At 38.1% G+C, this 18,599-nt stretch overlaps 1 protein-coding gene across 9 annotated transcripts in view; it reads left to right on the top strand.

Moving 5' to 3' along the window:
• Positions 1 to 255: 255 nt before the first annotated feature.
• Supt20h (SPT20 homolog, SAGA complex component) overlaps positions 256 to 18,599 on the top strand; it is a 34,028-nt gene continuing 15,684 nt past the window's right edge. For 4 of the 9 annotated variants that reach the window (XM_048424877.3, XM_085682439.2, XM_048424875.3 and 1 more), the window contains exons 1-15: positions 473 to 613; positions 2,246 to 2,332; positions 3,501 to 3,536; positions 4,039 to 4,097; positions 4,743 to 4,809; positions 5,935 to 6,061; positions 7,520 to 7,623; positions 11,926 to 12,042; positions 12,154 to 12,207; positions 13,386 to 13,525; positions 14,278 to 14,434; positions 14,522 to 14,578; positions 15,697 to 15,768; positions 17,335 to 17,492; positions 18,458 to 18,484. In XM_048424877.3, the coding sequence (XP_048280834.3) occupies positions 2,330 to 2,332; positions 3,501 to 3,536; positions 4,039 to 4,097; positions 4,743 to 4,809; positions 5,935 to 6,061; positions 7,520 to 7,623; positions 11,926 to 12,042; positions 12,154 to 12,207; positions 13,386 to 13,525; positions 14,278 to 14,434; positions 14,522 to 14,578; positions 15,697 to 15,768; positions 17,335 to 17,492; positions 18,458 to 18,484 (1,178 nt within the window). In that variant the 5' untranslated portion in view covers positions 473 to 613; positions 2,246 to 2,329. The other 5 variants (XM_048424872.3, XM_048424874.3, XM_048424868.3 and 2 more) reach the window with 3 other exon arrangements.

Here is an 18,599-nt window from a genome sequence, read left to right as displayed (position 1 = left end):
AAGCTATTGAAAAACCGCGGCACTCCCCAGCCCTCCCAGCCCATTCCAAAACTTCCGGCCACCGTCCCGCCTCCAACCCCGCCCGCCCGGCTCAGCCTGCCAATCAGAAGAACGGCCGCCGGAACCCGCTGGTGGAGGTGTGCGTGAGAGTCGCGTCGGGCCTCGCACCGCCTCAAGCCCCGCCCCTTCCACGCTCAACTCGCCAATCGGAAGCGCTACCGCCGGAAGTGGTGGTTGAAGGTTCGGGTAGGCGTTACGACAGGTCTGAGGCCAGGTCTGAGGCCAGAGGCCGCGGCAGGCGGTGGAGGTGGGCGGGTCGGCCGTGCTCGGGGTGTGGGTCAGGTGTCCCGGAGCTGCCGGGGTCGGAGGTGAAGGGGCGGAGGTCGATTCGCGTCTGGGAAGAGTCCCGGTTCGGGCGGGCCCTGCGTGAACGCCCCTCGGCTCCTCTCGGCCCGCTAGGCCTGCGCTGCAGCTGCCGCTGGTCCTTCGGGCTCCGCCACTGGTATTTCTGGAAACTCTCGGCGGGCTTGGAGGAGCACTTCTTCGGAGGCGGGGTCCTTGGGGAGGATTGAAGAAAAGCCGCTTGCTTCTCTGTGGAGTTGGCGTTCTGAGGGTAAAGCCTGGGTTAGAGACAAAAACCAAAAACCGAAAACGCAAGAAAGTGCAGTTGAGATCCAAGTTCACCGGGGAAAGCAGTGTAGCTAATGGATGGCTACCCTGGAAGCCATCTTTTATCGCTGTCAGAGTCCCTAGTTAGGACTTAACTAACTACTAACTCTACGCTTTTTGCCAAGTGCAAAAGCGTAGAGGAGCGCAGACTTAAGTTAGATTGAGTACGGATACTGTGATTGGCGTAAACTTAACATCAACATTAAGGGGGAACTACGTGAGCGTTGTCCACAAGTCAAGTCGTAATGCTTTGCTTAAGAAACCACGGGTGCGGGAGTGAGTGGTGTGGGCTGGAATAGTAACTATAACCAAAGCTGACACACTGAAATGGACAGGGAGTCTGTGATACTTTGGAGCGTCGCTTGCATCGAGTTCTCTATAAAATAGAGCTGTCGATAATGTTTATAATAGTTTTCACACGGGGCCTCGTAGATTATATTTACAAGCAGAATGTAAGAGATAACACGAAGTGTATGCTCGTTCTTCTGTGCAATAAAATAGTTTAAAAATACCCCTCCCTTCTAATTCAGTAAAAAAGAAGAAACTAATTTGAGCTACCGAATTGTGCTTGTAAGTCCATAGTATAGCTTCATATATAGATTTAGTGGTCAGAAGGCTTTCATATAAGTTCAACTTAGGCTTCCTCTAGCAATGCAAAGAGAGGATTAATGTCCTTCTTAAAAAGATTATTTCTAGAATCCACATTTAGGCTTTTAAAAATTAATACTGCCAGATAATATTTCTTTAGCCTTGTACTGACTTAAGCTTTGGGGTCCTTCCCTCCGAAAAAGAGTTTGGCCCATGAAATCTTGGTTTTTCATTCCTGGAATTTGTATTTATCAGAGTCGCATAGATAGGTGGCAGTAAGTACAAATGATGGGGGAAGAAGAGTAGTGAAACAGTCTTCATTATCTTCAGAGCACAGGGTATCACTCTGGTAGACAGGAAGAAGTAGAATAGTGGGCTTCCACTGTGGGTTCTTCAAATTTCTGGACCCTTACCCCATTCCAGTCTTTGACCAGAGTCCAGAGACAGGTGTGAGCATCCATCTTAACGCTGAGCGAGTATCCCTCCCTGCCATAGAGGAAAAGTTCTTCAGGGATGTGTCTCCTTTTCTTAAGGAAAAGGCTCAAAGCCTTCTGGGAAATGTAGCCTGGGGCTTGGGCGTGGGGAACAGAGGTTTTTTTGTTTTTGTTTTGTTTTGCTTTTGGATTTGCTTCAGGTGTGGTTAAAAACCGATTTGTAAAGTGACCTACCTAGCTGTCAAAGCCAGAGGGCAGGCTGTAGAAAGTGTAGGGAAAGGTACTGATGCTTGAAACCCCGTTTTAGAAGTGTTTTCTCAGTGTGCTCCATTTGGTGGTGGGGTTAGTGATTTGAACTTTGAGACCGGTTAGCCCTTCTTAATGAGAGCTGCTTTTCTCAGTGTGTGTGTGGGGGGGGGGGGGGTAGACCGTTTTCTTGTGGTTTGTTTTAAAAATGTGTTAGAAATATATGTGCCTTGAGGAATTTTCCTGATAATGACAGCCTTTCTTTTTGTGGTCTTAGGCTAAGAGTCTTACATTTTTGTTTTTTGCAGCATATGAGAAAGACATGATTTCCACTCCACTTCCACAACACATCTAAGTTTTATCTTCTTTTTGGATCTGTATCTTATGCCGCAATGGTAAGCTGTGACACAGCATGCTAAAATTTGTATTTTACAGGTATTCTCTTCCTTTAGCTCCATAAAGATAATAGTATACAAAAACACTGAAATAACTTAGCAGTCATGTCAAAATATTGTTTATAAAATAAATGGCTGGTATCTTATCAATCAGTGGTAGGATTATCACATCTGAATCACACAGATAAAAAGTTGATTTTGCCTTGATTTTGCCTTTCCATTTTTCTAAATCTTTAGCAAGGAGGTTGATATAAATGCAAATTATGTGGGAGGAGGGTTGAGTTTCTTGTGTTTTAAGTTCCCTCTTGCATCGTTTTTGTACATATTCTGTACATGTGAGTATATATCTTTGTAAAGAAAATGAGAATAACTTTAATATTCCTCCTTCAGCTCTGTCCACCTTTTATTTTCAGATAGTCTCTTAGGTATAGAACTGGCTGCGTAGGTCAGGCTGATCCCTGAGGTCTACTTCCCATCGCTGGGATCCCAGCTGTGTGCCAGCCAGTCTAGCTTGCTTCTATGGATTCTGGAGATTGAACTAGCTCATGTTTGTGTGGCTGGCAGTCAGAACTATTTCCCCAAACTCCTTTACTTGCATGCTTTAAAATTAATAAATGTAGACAGGTTTAGTTTGTCATACCTGTAATCTCAGTACTTGGGATACTCAGGTCCTTAGGGTCCCTGTGAGTCAGAGGCTAGCCTGGGCTACAAAGTGAACTAAGGATGTGGCCCCATCTCTAACCTCTGTAGTGAATAGAGTTGTGATGTGCATCATCTTCCTGCTCTGGAGGCCTTGCCTGTTTATATCTCCACTGTCAGAGAAAAGTGGGAATTTTCACTGTGGGACTCTTAACCTTTTATGTGTGTGTATTAATGATACCCATTAGTATTTGGAGGAATATCAATATGTGATACAGGCATGTCAGGCTGCCAGATACTGACTATAGATGCCATTTTAGCATTTTTTATTTGCTTAATGATCAAATACCCAAAACAGTTATAAAAAACAAAACAAAATCCCAGTAATGCTTTGGAGGATGGAGGAGAGAAATAAAGCATTGTCCTTGTTTCAGGGAGGGAAACAAGCACTTAGTGAAAAGTGTCAAGTACGTATTCATTTTTTCTGAAAATAACTAATATTGCCAAATATGTGATTTGTTTTTTATAGCAGCAAGCTCTGGAGCAAGCTTTGGATCGTGCGGAGGTGAGACATGACTGATTGTAACTGACAAATTTCATAAGAAAGAAATTTTTGTAATCTTCAAGAGAATATAGTATTTTAGGCTAAGTGTGCTAAAAATTTTACTATGCATGTGTGAAACTGAATGATGTCTGGATTATCAGTCATGTGAAATTCTTGTTAAGCTATCGAATAGTTATTTAAACAAGACCATAGAATTTCTAAAGTTGTTTTTCTATCCTGATAAGTTTCTCTAAAATATCTTAAAATATGGGCCGTTGCAGTCTGATGTGCAATTTAAAAATAAATGTAGCTATAAGACATTTAGAATACATTTTTCCTGTGAAATTGCAATTTACTGTACTGAAATGTTAGGTGAGTCTTAGTGAAATTTAAATTTTGATTATGACCTGTGTACAAGGTGTAAGTTTACGCTTTCAGCCTGACCTGTTGTAGATGTAAGCACAACTACAGTTGTTCATGTAAAAGCTGGATACAAAGTGTTTGACCAGTTCCTCTCTTTCAGTATATTGTTGAAAGTGCGCGGCAGAGACCTCCTAGAAGGAAATACCTATCTAGTGGAAGGTATGACTATTTAATTGATAACGTCTTTGCATCAGTGAAATGAGATAACTACCACTTACTATTTTCTTTCTAGGCATTTTACATGCTGTCAGTTCTTCAGACAGGTTGGGCATCCTTGACCTAGAAATGTGAGACACTCCAAGATTTGGAACTTAGGACTCATGATGGAATATCACAAATGGACCTTTTCATATCTAATTTATGTGACAGATTATAATTAAAATGCTTTCACAGAAAAAAAGTAGTATATAAAATTGTCTTTTGTCTTTCTGTAAATGTATATGAGCCTACCCTATAACCTCTATTTCAAAAAACCAAAGAAATACAAAACAGTGCAGATCTCAAGCATTTTAGATAGTCCTGAGATGATCAGTTTGTATTATGAATTCTTAGATTGAGCCCTACAATGTAACACTCATGCCTTTACCATGTTGAATTGGCATTATATAGGAATTAACAGCCATATGGATGTAGAAACACTGGAATTAATATCTTGTCATATATATAGGGGTAATATAATATATTAACTAAAATCTTATCTATGGGGTTTCATTACAGAACTGAAATATTTAAATTAATGAAAAACAAGCAAAATCATTTCATGATGATTATTTTACCTTGTATATTTATTACTTTTTTTCCTAGAAAATCTATATTCCAAAAACTGTATGACTTGTATGTTGAAGAATGTGAAAAAGAACCTGAGGTTAAGGTAAATAAATATAAATTCTCTTTATTATTGGGCTTTGGAATTGTAGTAGAAGGGGGAAATGTAGAACATTATGTTTGAAGCAGCTAATTAGACTTGCTGAACTTCTTTATGTCTAAGTAGATTATAAGTTGTTGAACACTTTTGGCCTTACTGCTGTGCAGGAAAAGAGGTTCCCAGCTCTTCATATCTGTAGTAAGTGTTTTTGTTATAGAGGTTTCATTTCTTTCCCTCCTCTTATTCTTTCTTTCTTCTGTTTGTTTCTGTCTTTGAGATGGCGCCTCACTGTGTAGCTCTGGCTAGCCTTCAAGTGTGGTGATGATTTTTTTGCCTTAGCTTGCCATGTGCTGGGCTTGGAGACATTAGCTGCCATGCCTCTTTTTGTTGTTTGTTTAGAACAGTGTTTCTCAGCCTTCCTGATGGCTAATATTCCCTCATGTTGTGGTGATCCCCAACTGTAAATTTTTTTCTTTTTTAAAAAATTTTTTTAACTTTATTTATTTATATTTATTTAGTATACAGTGTTCTGTCTACATGTGTGCGTACAGGCCAGAATCAAACTATGGATGGTTGTGAGCCATCATGTGGTTTCTGGGAATTGAACTCAAGACCTCTGGAAGAGCAGTCAGTGCTCTTAACTGCTGAGCCATCTCTCCAGCCCCTAAATTTTTTTTTACTGCTACTTCATACTGTAATTTTGCTACTCTTAGGAAACGTAATGTAAATATCTGTGTTTTCCAATGGTCTTAGGTGACAACTCCCCCAAAAAGGGACAGTCTGTCTATCCTCCCCCCCTCAAAAGGTTGTGACTCACAGGTTGAGAATCACTAGTTTAAAAGGTGGTATTGCAGTGTAACATGGTCCAGGCTGTCCTGGAACTCAAGTCTTTTTGCCTTGGCCTCTTCTAAATGCTGATACTACAGGTGCACATCCATGCATAGCCAGTTTATGATGTGAGTTAATTTGCATAAAGCCTGCTAGTGGATAAATATTTAGTTGACATTACTGTCCTGTGAATTGTACCGGTTCCCCAGTGTTTGGGATTGCCGTATGGAAGGAACACCAATAGTAAGTGAATTGTTTTTCAAGGTTATACTGTTTAATGAACTTTGTTTCTTTTTAAAGCAGAAATTAAGACGAAATGTGAACTTGTTAGAGAAGCTTGTTATGCAAGAAACTTTGTCATGTTTAGTGGTCAATCTGTATCCAGGAAATGAAGGGTATTCTTTGATGCTCAGGGGGAAAAATGGATCAGGTAAGGCCTTCCAAAGTATACTTCACATAAAATATCTCTGCTTTTAAGGGTAGTTCTTTAACCTTTAATCAGAGATTGTCCTGACTAAAAGACAAATTCTTACCCTCTGTTTTTTCTTCTCTTGACTTTTGCCAGAATGTTTAGCATTATAATGTGTAGATTATCCTTCCTGAACTCACATTTGAAAAGTATTATAATTTATAGTATATCTTTAGATTTTTAAATTTATTTTGTTTTATGTGTATGAATGTTTTGCCTTCACCTGTATGTGTTGCATGCCTGGTACCTTCAAAGGCAGAAGAAAGGGTTGGATTCCATGAATAAGTTAAAAATGATTTTGAGTCACCATGTGGGTGCTGGGAATTGAAACAGGTCCTGTAGAAAGTAAGTCTGAGATCTTCACTGCTGAGCTATCTCTCCAGGCCCTATCTCTTCTTTTATATTTTATTTTATTTAGTGGGGAGATGGAGATAGGATCATGGCACCTTTATAGTCCCAGGATGACTCAAGGAAGTCAGTTCTCTTCTAGCGTATGAGTCTCAGGGATAGAACTCAGGTTTTCAGTCTTGTCTCCAAATGCCTTTATCCACTGAGTTATTTTGCCAGCCTGATTATTTCTTTATAGTTAATTGAACAGGTGATTTTTAACAATGACTTTTTTATTGCTATTTATATTTTAAGGTAACATAAGGTACTTTGACTGCACTTTATAGTGACTATAAAAGCTGGGAAGTTAAGCATTTATTTCCTGTTGAATAATTTTATTGAGATGTCAAAAATAGTAAACATTAAAAATAATTTTAACAAGATTTCTAATACTGTGGATGTGAAGAGCATTAAAACATAAGTAAGTATACTTAGATTTCATTTAAAGAGACATCTCTGAATTTAACAATATGATCGCTACAAGGAACTTAGCTAGTGAAGCATTTTATTTATGGCGATAAGAATATAGTTTAACTGGTGGAATACTTGCCCAGCGTGCACAGAGCTTGGAGTTTAGTTCATAGCATCACATAGATGTGATGTCAAAGTCCTATATCCTAGCATTCAGTGTGTAGAGGCAGGAGGATCAGAAGTGCTTATTTTCCTGTTCTTGTTTAAAATCTTTTGTAGTAAACAATTTTCCAGCAGTGTGGTATAATTGATTTATAAGACTTAGCCTCTGAGCTGTATTTTAAGATTTTATTAATTTTAATTATGTGTATGTGTATATTTGGCGGGGGTGGGGCCGGAGTATGTACATATGAATGCCAGTGCCCACAGAGCTGACAGTTCCAGTCAGCTATAAGCTGCCATGTGGGATCTAGGTACAGAACCCAAGTCCTCTGCGAGAGTGGCAAGTGCTCTTAACCACTGACATCTATCACGCTCTATGTATTTTATTTTTAAAAGTCATTTAAATTATAATTCTAACTTTTATGAACCTGTTTTTATAACTTTTGTTTTAAAATTAAGATTCTGAGACCATTCGATTGCCTTATGAAGAAGGAGAATTGCTTGAATACTTAGATGCAGAAGAATTACCTCCTATTTTGGTTGATCTCCTTGAAAAATCACAGGTAAAAAAGAACAAACAAAATATCTGTTTGAATAAAATATCATGTATATAGTAACATGTGACATACCAGCTGCTTAGAAGGCTGAAACAGGAACATCTCAAGGAAGTCTGAGGCAGGCCTGGGCAACACAGTAAAACGCCATTTCTAAAACATATGTGTTTGCATGTGTGTGTGTATTTCATATGCACCTACACACACACACAGACACACACACACATTAAATGTCTTATTCCCCCTTCTTTTTGACACTGGGTAGTGAACTCAAGGCCATATATGTTAGGCTACCAGTCTACAGCTAAACTACACTCAACCCCCAGAAAAATGTTTTGTATTGTGTGTGTGTGTTACATTTTAGTATGTACATATCCTTTGTGTTGTGGTTTTGTTGTTTTCTTTCTTTTTTTTAAGATGTGAGCTCATTTGTATCCTGTCTGGCTAGTTAGAACTGGTGAATAGTTGAATTCCTTGTCTCAGCCCTTGAGTGCTACAATTGTAGACATGAGCTGCTGTACACACAAGTATTATCAGTAGTGTTGAGAGCATAAAAGGAGACATTGCACAGTGCTCGTTAAAAATGGTTTATTGTGGCGTACTTGGTTGCTGCACTGCCATGTGCTGATTGATTGCTTCTAAAATTGCTGTAGTTATCCTGGAAATTTCCCAAAGTTAAAATTAAGAAAATAAGAAAAGAATAATTTCCACTGTTTATGAAGCTTACTTAGAAACAGTGACCTACAAGTGACTCGCTTGCTCTTCCTGCTGCCTTGACCTGACTCCCATCCCTTCATGAGTTAGTGGAGCCACTTGACCAGTGTTCCTGCGTCTTTCTCCATACTTTTTCTTTTCTTAGGAATGAATCCAATTCCTAAGGCCTGATTCCCATTTCTCTTCTAGATCTTTCCCTTTTCAGTGGCTTACAACCACTAAATGCACAATACAAATATGCTGTATTCACAACTTTAAAACCTTCTGATCTCACTGTGTTTTCAGCCATCGATTAGGAGTTTTCCTTATCACTACAAAAGCACTGGAAAACTTGTCTGCAATCTCTTTATCACACTTTCTCCACTCACATATCTAGCATTGTAACAAGCATTTCTTAGATGATTTTGTAAAGTCACTGATCTCATGGCATGGCATTGCTAGTCACTTTTCTGTTTGAATCGGAATTGTCCTATGAAAATGTCAGTATAGCCAGGCATAATGGCACATGCCTTTCATCCCTTCATTGGTCAGAGTCAGAAGTTCAAGACCATCTTCAGCTTCATGTTGATTTGATAGTTAAATAAATTGGAAAATGATTACAGAGAGAGCAGTAAGTATTGTTGTTGGGTAATATTTACTGAATAGATAGAAGATACTGCCAACAGCCAGGTGTTTAACTGAATTGATTCAAAGAAGGTTGCTTTATTTAATCCTAATTAGAGATACAGCTAGATGTTGTCCTTTGATAACAAATCGTGTGCTATATACAGCTGTAAGGATGGTAGTGATAAGTGTAGTTAGGAAGGTATTGCTATAAGTTGTTAATAACAAAGTGATAAAAAAATACAGCTTTGATCAAATGTAATATTTTAAATATTTATTGTTAAAACTGTGATTAATAGATAAGTATTAATTAATAAGTATTGCTTTAAAGAAAGCATGCACATAAGGAAGGAAGCTAAGTCGGGTTCATAATTCCTAGACTAGCTATTAGTATTAGCCTGGTTGACCTAAGATAAAGACTATTCGGATTTTGATTATAGATATATCAGTTGTATTTATCAGTTTGTATTTGATCACAGATAGCTGTAATGGTATAAAGTGCCCGGACATACTATGAGAGAGTAGGCAAGTCATAGTGAACTGAGTGTTTAGGTTTCTTAAACTTGTAATACAACATAGATGTGAGTTAAATTCATGGTTATTTCCTGCTTATTAATACAGTCTAAAAAGTCTAGAAAATTTAGGAAGGGAAATATGGAAGTTATATCCAGAAGCTGAAATTCTGGCACAGTTGTTTGACAGTGTATTGCAGTGACAAACTATATAACCATTACAGTGTGAAATGAGTCAACGAGCTTCAGAAGAACCTCATTCTTTTATATATATATATATATTATTGATTTTTATTGAGCTCTACATTTTTCTCTGCTCCCCTCCTACTTCTCCCCTCCCGCCTTCAATTCCCCTCCCAAGGTCCCCATGCTCACAATTTATTCAGGAGATCTTGTCTTTTTCTACTTTCTGCTTCCGATGTAGATTAGATCTATATAAGTCTCTCTTAGTATCCGCATTACTGTCTAAGTTCTCTGGGATTGTGGTTTGTAGGCTGGCTTTCTTTGCTTTATAAGAGAGTACATGTAATAATTGTCTTTTCGTCTTGTGTCTGGGTTACCTCACTCAAAATAATGTTTTCTAGCTCCATCCATTTTCCTGCAAAAATCAATATGTCATTATTTTTTTCTGCTGTGTAGTACTCCATTTTGAAAATGAACCACATTTTTCTTATCCATTCTTTGGTCGAGGGGCATTTAGGTTGTTTCTAGGTTCTGGCTGTGACAAACAAAGCTGCTATGAACATAGATGCGCACATGTCCTTGTGGCACGATTGAGCATCCTTTGGATATACACCCAAAAGTAGTATTACTGGGTCTTGAGGAAGGTTCTTTCCTAATTTTCTGAGAAATCGTTACACTGACATCCAAAGGAGTTGTACTAGCTTGCACTTGCACCAGCAATGCAGGAGTGTTCCCTTTACCCCACAACCTCTCCAGCATAAGTTGTTATCAGTGTTTTTGATCTTGGCCATTCTTTCAGGTGTAAGATGGAATCTCAGAGTTGTTTTGATTTGCATTTCTCTGATGACTAAGGATGTTGAACATCTCCTTAAGTGTCTTTCAGCCATTTAGATTCCTCTGAGAGTTCTCTGTTTAGGTCTATACTCCATTTTTTTTTATTGGATTATGTGTTCTTTTGGTGTCCAATTTCTTGAGTTCTTTTTATATTTTGGAGATCAGACCTCTGTCTGTGGGGTTAGTGACGATTTTGTCCCATTCTGTAGGCTGTCATTTTGTCTTGTTGACCATGTCCTTTGCTTTACAGAAGCTTTTCAGTTTCAGGGGGTCCCATTTATTAATTGTTTCTCTCAGTGTCTGCTGGTAGGGTTATATTTAGGAAGTGGTTCCCTGTGTCAGTGCATTCAAGTGTTCTTCCCACTTTTTCTTCTATAAGGTTCAGTGTGGCTGGCTTTATGTTGAGGTCTTTGATCCATTTGAACTTGAGTTTTGTGCATGGTGATAGATATGGGTCTATTTTCATTCTTCTACATGTTGATATTCAGTTATGCCAGCACCACTTGTTAAATATGCTTTCTTTTTTCCATTTGATTTTTTTTTAATTATTATGATTTATTTATCTTTTATTTTATGTGCATTGGTGTGAAAGTGTCAGATCCCCTGGAACTGGATTTTCAGACAGTTGTGAGCTGCCATGTGGGTGCTGGGAATTGAACCCAGGTCCTCTGGAAGAGCAGTCAGTGCTCTTAACCACTGAGCCATTTCTCCAGCCCCTCCATTTGATATTTTTTGCTTCTTTATCAAGTATCAGGTGTTTGAAGATGTGTGAATTGATATCCGGGTCTTCTATTTGGTTCCATTGGTCCTCCTGTCTGTTCTTATTGCCAATACCAGGCTGTTTTCTGTACTGTAGCTCTGTAGTAGAGTTTGAAGTCAGGGATTGTGATGCCTCCAGAAGTTCTTTTATTGTACAGAATTGTTTTGGCTATCCTGGGTTTTTTGCTTTTCCATATGAAGTTGAGTATCATTCTTTCAAGGTCTCTGAAGAATTTTGCTGGGCTTTTGATGGTCATTGCATTGAATCTGTAGATTGCTTTTAGTAGCATTGCCATTTTTACTATGATAATTCTTCCTATCCAAGAGCGTGGGAAATCTTTTCACTTTCTGGTGTCTTCTTCAATTTCTTTCTTCAAAGATTTAAAGTTCTTGTCATACAAGTCTTCCACTTGTTTGGAAGAACCTCATCCTTAAAGGAACTGCAGTAATGTCTGTCACAGGTGAATGCGAAAGCCATCCTGGATGTCAGTAGATGCAGTCAATCTACTAGTAACAGTTTTAAATTGCTTTCTATAGTGATGCACATAAAAATAAATGATCCTCTTTAGTAGTTTATATAGTGGTGTATCCACTAAGGTATCTATTGAAGGTATAGAATTTTAAGATTGAAACATTAAGTATAATTTTGCTTATTTTGACTTTTGGAAAATGACATTTACCCAATTTTTTTTTTAACTTAAAACAGGTTAATATTTTTCATTGTGGATGTGTGATAGCAGAAATACGTGACTATAGGCAGTCCAGTAATATGAAGTCTCCTGGTTACCAGAGCAGGCACATTCTCTTACGTCCAACAATGCAGGTATGGAATGTTTACTTAGGAAGTACTGGGTGTTGTTTTAGTTGGATTTTTGTTTAATGTCCATATATTTGTATGAACATACATAATTTTAAAATGTTTTGTTTCTTCCAGACTTTAGTTTGTGATGTTCATTCTATAACAAGTGACAACCATAAATGGACCCAGGTTAGTTTTCTGTCTAATCCCAGGTAGGCCCCCCACAGTGTGAAGCATCCATGAGAGCTTCCTTTTACTCACATTTGATTGGTTTGTTGGGTTGAACATTTGGACAAAACCAAGATTCCCTTAGGAGCTTTAGGATTTTAAAGTCTCTGTACATTTGGAAATCTCTCAAGGAACTTTATAGTGCAGTCCCAAATTGCTTCCATCCTTGCTGATAAACTACACTTAAGTTAATTTATGAAGCCTAATGTGAAATTTGTTTTGTTTTGTTTTGATTTTGCTTTATTTTATTTTATTGTTATTAACAATTCTGGCTGTCCTTAAACTCGCTCTATAGGCCAGGCTTGAGCTCAGACTCACAGAGATCCTCCTGCCTCTGCCTCCTAAGTGCTGGGTTTAAAGGTGTGTGGCACCATCGTCCGGCTCTTCCTATCAAACAAAAACTTTATTCTTACCATTGAATACAGATAGATTGTGATTTTTCTTTCATTCAGGATTCTAAAATTCTACAAGAAGCCTATCTTTTCTCCCTCCCTCCCTTCTTTCCTTTCTCCCTTTCTTTCTTTTCTTTTTCTTTTTGAGGTAAGATATCTAGCCCAGGCTGGCTTGGAACTTGAGATTTTGCTGCCTCAGCTTCCTGAATTCTGAGAGTAAAGATCTATATCACCATACCTGGTAAAAGGATTTCTTAGCAATGACAACAGCTAATTGATCCTCCAGTTCTGTCTCTTGTTTATCTATTACTGTGAAGAGAAAAATGTCAGCAATGAAATAGCCCTCTATGAAATGTGGTTATAAAGTATGATGAGCTTTACTCTGGGCTGTGATTTTTCCCATCTATAAGAATGTGGAAGGTTCTTCACATCAAAGACAGAATTGCAGTCAGTGTGGGAGAGCAGTAAAGCATCCGTTTCTTAAGCTGAGGACTGGTAAACTTACTGTGTCCCCAACAAACTGTATTTTAGGCAGCCAAATAAATATTCAACTCTTTTGAATTTGACTATTTTATACAGTATACAAATAACTGAATTTTCATTAGAAGTTTGTTTATCTTGGCAGGTTTACACATTAATGTGCAAATGAGTTACTACAGTTACTTTGATCTTTAGCAAACTTCCCAGGAATATTTCTGGGTTAAATGATGTATATTTGAAGCTGACATATACTCCTGTGTATTTCAGGAAGACAAACTTTTGCTTGAGAGCCAACTGATTCTAGCTACAGCAGAACCACTGTGTCTTGACCCGTCTGTGGCAGTAGCTTGTACCGCAAATAGGCTGCTCTATAACCGGCAAAAAATGAACACTCGCCCAATGAAACGGTAATTGCCTGCACTTAAGTGACACAAACTCCTAAATGTTGCTAACCACAGTACCCTTTCCATCAGCATGGCACTGCTGCACTTTTAAATTTGAAAATGGGATTTTTAATGGCCTTGTATTATGCTTTTGTGTGGTAGAATTTTTTTAAAAAAAATATTTCCTGCATTATTGTAAAGTAGTATTGTCTGCAGTCTTTCAACAAAGGAATTTCTGTAAATTATGGTCTGTTCACAAAGCTTGTGAGGCTGAAAAAAGACCAGTAGGAGCAGGACAGTGGCTTCATTGGAAACAGTTAGCAAGGAAACAGAATGTAACTTGCAAGTTTCAAGAAAATACAATCGCAGTTTTAGAGAGTTTTTTGTTGTTGTTTTGTTTTTCTGAGACAGAGTTTCTCTGTAGCTTTGGAGGCTGTCCTGGAACTAGCTCTTCTATACCAGGCTGGCCTTGAACTCACATAGGTCCACCTGCCTCTGCCTCCCAAGTATTGGGATTAAAGGCTTGTGCCACCACCACTACTGCCTGGCTTAGAGATTAGTTTATAATGACTGCTTCTCCATTTTTGGGATTCTAATCAGCTTGGCTACATGGTCAGGAGAATTTTGTCTTGTTCTTTTTTGTTTCTTCTGTACCTACAGCTTGCTGGTGTGAGAGTGTTATATAGATGTTTGTGATTTAATCTATAATTAATTCACGCTGCTGCTTTCCCATATAGATTATGAGTTGTTGCTTTGTGTGTTCTAATTTGTGTTAGGTGTTTAAAGAGGTATTCCAGGTCTTCCCTGAACCGGCAGCAGGACCTGTCTCATTGTCCTACTCCTCCTCAGCTGAGATTACTTGATTTCTTACAAAAGCGGAAGGAAAGGAAAGCAGGTCAGCATTATGACCTCAAGATCTCTAAAGCAGGAAATGTAAGTAGTTCTTCAGGAGCTCAGTGTTCTGACAGACTAGCTTTGTTTTAGGTATTTTGGTGTAATTATACTGCTTTAAACTTTCAGTGTGTGGACATGTGGAAACGGAGCCCCTGTAACCTGGCTGTGCCTTCTGAAGTAGACGTGAGTGCTGCCCTCTAGCACAGGGCCAAAGTTCATTAGGTAGCTAATGCTGTGCGAAAATAAACCAGAAAACTTGCTTTTGAAAGTCTCATTTTAAGAAGCTGTGTGTTTACATCATCCATGTAAGTTTGATGTGTTTTTGAATCTGGGTCTTGCTGTGTAGCCAAGCTGTCCTCAAATGTGGGATGATCCTCCTCTTAGTCAGTTTCACAGCTCCAGACATTCTGAGTGGGGGCCACCAATACAGCCTCATTTTCATAAGGACATTTAGAGTTCTGTGTTAGGAGCAGGAATAATGATAAGGTTTCAAAAGAGTGGCATATTTTATATAATGCAATGCTCAGAAAATGGTCTAGTGTCTTTCTGTAGTGTTTCTTCATAATTAACTCATAATGCTTATGTACTTAAACTGATAACATTTAAAGATTAGTAATATTAGAGCTATGGCTGAAATTAGGAGCTCCCAGCGCTATTCTTTACTAATAATCTTGAAGACACACAAATTCTAAGTGACTAGGGGTGTTAATGAAGGACAGCATTTTATTTCATTTCCTGTGTCTTCTAGAGTTTATTTTTATTATTTACTCAGCTATCTTTTATATATGTACTTTGTGTATGTGTGTGTGCATGTGCATACCATAACCTGTGTGGAAGATCAAAGTTTATTCTTTGCTTCTACCACAATGCTTCTAGGCATCAAATCGGGTCTTCAGTTTCAGTAGCAAGCACCTTTATCTACTAAGCCATCTCACCAGCCCTTACTCAATTTATTATGATTCATATTTGAAAGTTATTTATTTCAATAATACTTTTTGTATTATTGTTATAATAATCGAAACACAAGGCCAAAGCATTAACAGACCATGTCTACAAACCAACAAAGAAAGCCATACTGTCGTCTTGTGTCACATGTGGCCCTCAGGCAGGTAGTGCTCTTAACTGCTTAATCATCTGTAGCTCCACATACTAGACCTTTAATTAAACACATCATTAAATACAAGTGTTCAGTGATACTGGTAGTTAAAACCCTTATGCTCACTCTGTTCTTATTGAATTTTGCAGGTTCTTCTCTTTGTTCAGGTACTGATTCCATTTTTTTCCATGTCTTTATCATTTAGGTGGAGAAATATGCTAAAGTGGAAAAATCCATCAAATCTGATGACTCTCAACCAACAGTCTGGCCGGCCCATGTAAGTAATTAGGCTAGTTTTCTTCATTAACAATGCAGTTTGCTTGCTTGTTTTCTTTTTTTGTTTTGTTTTGTTTTGAAACAGTGTCTCCTGTAGCACAGATTAGCCTCTAGTTTGCAGTGTAGGCATGACTGACCTCAAACATACTGATCCTCTTGCTTTTATTGCCCAAGTGTCAGGTGTGTTCCCACCATATTTCGCTAACAATATTGTTTATAAACTGGTTTCTGAATTTATTAAACAGAAAATTACTTGTATAACTTTTTAAAACTACATTTAGAGCTCTTGTGGACTTCAAGAAAGATATTTTTTAAAGTGTGTTTTTCATTTTACAGAGCAATTTTAATGTAACAATAAATTTTATGAGTGGGGTGTGATAGCCCATGCCTGTGGTCGCTGCTCTTGGAGGTCAGCCTGGAGTACAAACCGAAATAAGTGTCAAGCCTAGTGGTACATAACTGGAAGTCCAGAATAGGGAAGCTCCTATTGGAAACGGACATATTTGAGATCATCCTGGGATACCTAGTGAGACTGTCTTACAGAAAACAAAATTGCATTTTTGTTTTTGATGCATGTTGGTGGTTTTCACTTTTGTTTCAAACTAGTGTGTTCTGTTAAAGATGTCTTTGTTTGAGACATGGTTCTCTGTGTGACCAGGCTTGCCTGGAATTTTGGTATATTCATCAGCTGGTCTCACACTTGTTGCCATTTTGCTGCCTTTGCCTCCTCTTAGTGCTGGGATTAAAGGTGTGCACCACCACTGCCAGGCTTCGTTGTAGTTATTTCTTAAAGGGAGACATTGGAATAATGGGTGCAAAATAATATGGTTTTATGGGCACTGGATGTTTTATTTGAATGGCCAATGACAAAAACATTGCCACCTTCAGACTTTATTTTCAGATTGTTAAAATTACAGTTGTATGTGCAGTCTATGAAGCTCTATGCATGTCTGTCAGGCTTGATGAGATGCAGCATTGGGACACTTAGCATAAAGACCTGTGTGAAGAAAGGGTCCTATACAGTAATTCTCTATGAGGATTTGGGCTGTGAAATTCCTTTTCATTCATCCATTTGTTTGTTTGTTGATTATTTATGAGATAGGGTCTTATTTTATAGTTCTTGGTGGCCTGGAGCTCACTGGGTAGACCAGGCTGGTTTTGAACTCAAAGACATCCACCTGCCTCTGTTTCCCAAGTGCTGGAGTTAAAAGACATGTGCCACTATACCCGACCAATTCTTTTACCTATGATGTGGAAATGGCCATGCCAGCCGTGAGTTGGTGGTGTTTGACAGTTGAATGGGATATCACTTGTTAAGTGCTGTGGCAATATTCAGTTAATGTTTGCTGTGATTTTCATTATGCTTGTAGAAATGTTTAGTAATTTCCTAGTGAATGACTCAATAGCATGTGTAATCATCATGAACTTGATGTTTTTATACTACCTTAAATATTTCTTTAGTGCCATGTATATACCAGACATAATTAGTTTTACTTATTTATTTATTTACTTATTTATTTTCTTGCCACTTGAGAAGATACTATTTGGGTTTCTCTGTCCTTTTCAGGATGTAAAAGACGATTATGTATTTGAATGTGAAGGTGGTACTCAGTATCAGAAAACAAAACTGACCATCTTGCAGTCTCTTGGTGATCCACTCTACTATGGTAAAATACAGCCATGGAAAGCAGATGAAGAAAATGACAGTCAGATGTCTCCATCCCAGTGAGTCCTGTTGAGTATCTGTAACACAGAGAGACATCCAGAACTTATTTAGAACTACCAGGGAACTGCCAACTAGTAAATACCATTTTCCTTTAGGGGTTTGGTATTTAATCTGTATAACAGTACATTTTGACAGTGGATGTGAATAAGTGAAAATGCAGTTGCTATGATCTCTAAGTTATTCATAATCATTTTTTTTAAAAGTGTAGCTAGTTGTTTTTGTGGTAGCTCTGAAGGACATTAGAATTTTGTTGTTGGCAGTTTATGTAGTTGATTTTCTTAATGGTACATCATAAGTACAGGATACTAATACTTAGTTTTGATTTTGGGGTTGGGAGTGTGAGCAGGGCCTGTGTATCCCTGGCTGGATCGGAGCATGCTCTGGAGACTAGGCTGCCTCTGCGTCTGTTTCTTGAGGACAGGGTAATTTGGATTGTATGGTTACTTTTATTATTAGTTAGGTTTTTTTTTTTTTAAAATCACATTCATACTGTTTTAAAAAATGGAAAAGAGTTCAGGAAAATGAAAAATTGTTAAGGTCAGTTGTATGTCAAATTATTGTTTAAACTTTTACCAAAATTGATTTGAAATTTGGGATGAATGATGGGTTTTAGCATTATTTCACCCATACCTAGGTAAAAATCTGCAAGAAGAAAAGCAGGAATTCCTCAATTAACAACTAGTAGCCATTTTGATTATGCATACTTCTGAGATTCTACCACTAAGACACATCCAACATTGTAAATGTGCCAGCATGTCAATAGTGTGATGACACAGTTGCTACTCCTTTGTGAAAATTCAGTTTCCATCCTGGGAACTGCTTCCAGGAGACAACTGCTCTCTCTGCCGTTACTCTGGAGGCTCTGTGCTCTTCCACATCCTTCCATGTTCAGAACCTAAGAGCTGGGAAACTTAAGTTTGGCTTGCCCTAACTGAGTGCTTTTCTTTTATGTTTTATGTTACAGCTCCTCTGCAGATGATCATTCAAATTGGTAATTAAAAAATAAGACTCACTTCTTTTTATATGTTGTTATAATGTCAAAATTAAAAAAAAAAAGCTTAGACAAGGTTTTTGTTTGAGTTGAGAATAAGCTTTCGTCCTTGTCT

This window comes from Myodes glareolus, chromosome 20 (assembly GCF_982192425.1).
Source record: "Myodes glareolus chromosome 20, mMyoGla1.1, whole genome shotgun sequence".
Classification (NCBI taxonomy): Eukaryota; Metazoa; Chordata; class Mammalia; order Rodentia; family Cricetidae; genus Myodes; species Myodes glareolus.
The sequence above is the reverse complement of the archived record's forward strand: the minus strand, read 5'-3'. Positions and strand labels throughout refer to the sequence as shown.